The sequence below is a fragment of the Emiliania huxleyi genome, assembly GCF_000372725.1.
Source record: "Emiliania huxleyi CCMP1516 unplaced genomic scaffold EMIHUscaffold_3270, whole genome shotgun sequence".
In the NCBI taxonomy this organism is placed as follows: Eukaryota; Haptophyta; order Isochrysidales; family Noelaerhabdaceae; genus Emiliania; species Emiliania huxleyi.
In genome coordinates, this window is record NW_005199543.1 from 1 (window position 1) to 2030 (window position 2030).

Here is a 2030-nt window from a genome sequence, read left to right on the forward strand (position 1 = left end):
TAGTCAGCGGACGTTCAATTGCAGAGCGACGGCTAGCAGTGCGGGCGTTGGGGGCATTGTTTCGCCCGCCGCCTCTTCGCCTACTGCGCGGAGGACGAGCTGATGAGCAAGCAGTCCTTTGCCGAGTACCTCTCGACCAGCCCGGGCATCAGCCCGCTCGGAGCGCTCAGGAACAGGAGGGAGCGAGAGGCCGCCGGCGCAGCAAACACGGCCTTCATGCACGAGGAGCGCGTGCGGCTGCGCTGGCTCCTCCGGGCAGCGGCGCGAGAGGACGCGCTTCCCTACGAGCATCCGCTGCAGGACGCCTTCCGCCGAGCAGGGGCTGCGGCGGCAGCGCGCGCGGACGCGGTCGTGCTCGACGAGGGCTTGGAAGGCGATGAAAAGTACTTCGACCTCTGTGACGACTCGTGACGGCCTGCACAGGTCGCCCTGGTCGCCGTCGCCGTCTCGCCGCCTCATCCGCCAACACGGCCGTCGCCGCCAGGGCCGCCACTGCCATCGCCATCGCCGTCGCTGCTTCGCCCACCACTACCAGGGCCGTTGCTCTACCGCTCCCCAAGCGTATTGCCGGTGCTGTCACGGGCTGCCACTCCTAGTACCTTGCTGCTCGGTCGCGTTCAGTCTAGGTCGACACGCTACCCTGCCGTTCGGGCGCCGCTCATCGCTTCGCAGCGAGCCCGGGCTCTGTAAACATCTCCGTCGCGAGCTGCGCACGCCCCGCGGGTCCGTGTGACTGTAGCTGTATCTCCCAAACATCTCTCGCAGCTCAAAGCGATCTCCCCTAATCTCCACGGCTCGAGATTGCACGAGATAAAAACGGCGCTCTCGAGGTGGGGCGCCAAGATCTGGACAGCGGAGCGCGTAGAACGCGCGCTGCTGATGTGCACAGAGCCCGGGATGGCCAGCATCCGCCCTCGTGGTCGCGAACGGCGCCGGTCAGCGCGTGCGGCTCTGGCAGCCGCCCGGCCGCGTCGGAGCTGCAGAGAGCGGCACGCGGCCCGGTGCCGTTCGGGCGCCGCTCATCGCTTCGCAGCGAGCCCGGGCTCTACAAACATCTCCGTCGCGAGCTGCGCACGCCCCGCGGGTCCGTGTGACTGTAGCTGTATCTCCCAAACATCTCCCGCAGCTCAAAGCGATCTCGGCCTAATCTCCATGGCTCGAGATTGCACGAGATAAAAACGGCGCTTTCGAGGTGGTTCGCCGGAATCTGGACAGCGGAGCGCGTAGAACGCGCGCTGCTGATGTGCACAGAGCCCGGGATGGCCAGCATCCCCCCTCGTGGTCGCGAACGGCGCCGGTCGACGCGTGCGGCTCTGCGTCAACCAGTACGGAGCCCGAAATGCGTCCAAAAGTAAAAAAATCAGCTTTCCGCGCCTCCTCACTGCTCGCCGCCGCGCAGGCGTGTTCCGGGGGCCCAGTGGAGCACTTCATCTAGTGGCAGCACCGGCTCTAGAGAAATTTATAATTTCTCAGTGGGGTTTTGACATAGTGGACCGCTGAGCCGATCGGACCGGCTCGAGGCGTCACTTCCTGCTTATTATATGTTGATTGTTGTGGAAACGCGTAAATGACCGAGACCCTGTTAGCCTCCACCGACCGTCCGCCACAGGATCCATCGCCAGCCCGCGAGCACGCTCAGCGACCCCGTGAGGAAGCCGAGCTCTGCAACATCTAGCGGGCCAGGGCCGATCCCGGCGCTGGAGAGGAGGAGCAGTCCACCCTCCGCGAGCGCGACCGCTCCTGCCCACGTGGCGATACAGGCGGTGCCGGCCTGCGCCGCGTCGCCTCGCGTGAGCGACGGGTCGTACAGGCGCAGAAGGAGCGCGGCGGCGACCCAGGTGAGAGCGAGTGCGGCGCCCTGAGCGGCCGGAGCCGGCAGCCGCTCCGTAGAGGTGAAGAGCTCCGGCTCGGCATCGGCGAGGGGAGAGAGGACCGCGTCGACCACTCCCTGGACAGCCCCATAAATCATGCTTACAAACGCGTCGCCAAGTAGCGCCTGCTGGTCGAGCGACTGCTGATCCCGGCATAGC

The 2030-nt window shown here is 66.1% G+C and overlaps 2 protein-coding genes across 2 annotated transcripts; one reads left to right on the plus strand and one right to left on the minus strand.

Moving 5' to 3' along the window:
* Window positions 1-102: 102 nt before the first annotated feature.
* On the plus strand, window positions 103-411 carry EMIHUDRAFT_255279 (hypothetical protein; the record flags this gene model as incomplete). The annotated part of the gene is made up of 1 exon (XM_005773764.1): window positions 103-411. The coding sequence occupies one exon, from the start codon at window positions 103-105 to the stop codon at window positions 409-411; it is 309 nt and encodes a 102-aa protein (XP_005773821.1).
* Window positions 412-1582: 1171 nt separating this feature from the next.
* EMIHUDRAFT_255280 (hypothetical protein) lies at window positions 1583-1969 on the minus strand (the record flags this gene model as incomplete). The annotated part of the gene is made up of 1 exon (XM_005773765.1): window positions 1583-1969. One exon carries the CDS (start codon window positions 1967-1969, stop codon window positions 1583-1585), a length of 387 nt encoding a protein of 128 aa, XP_005773822.1.
* Window positions 1970-2030: the final 61 nt, after the last annotated feature.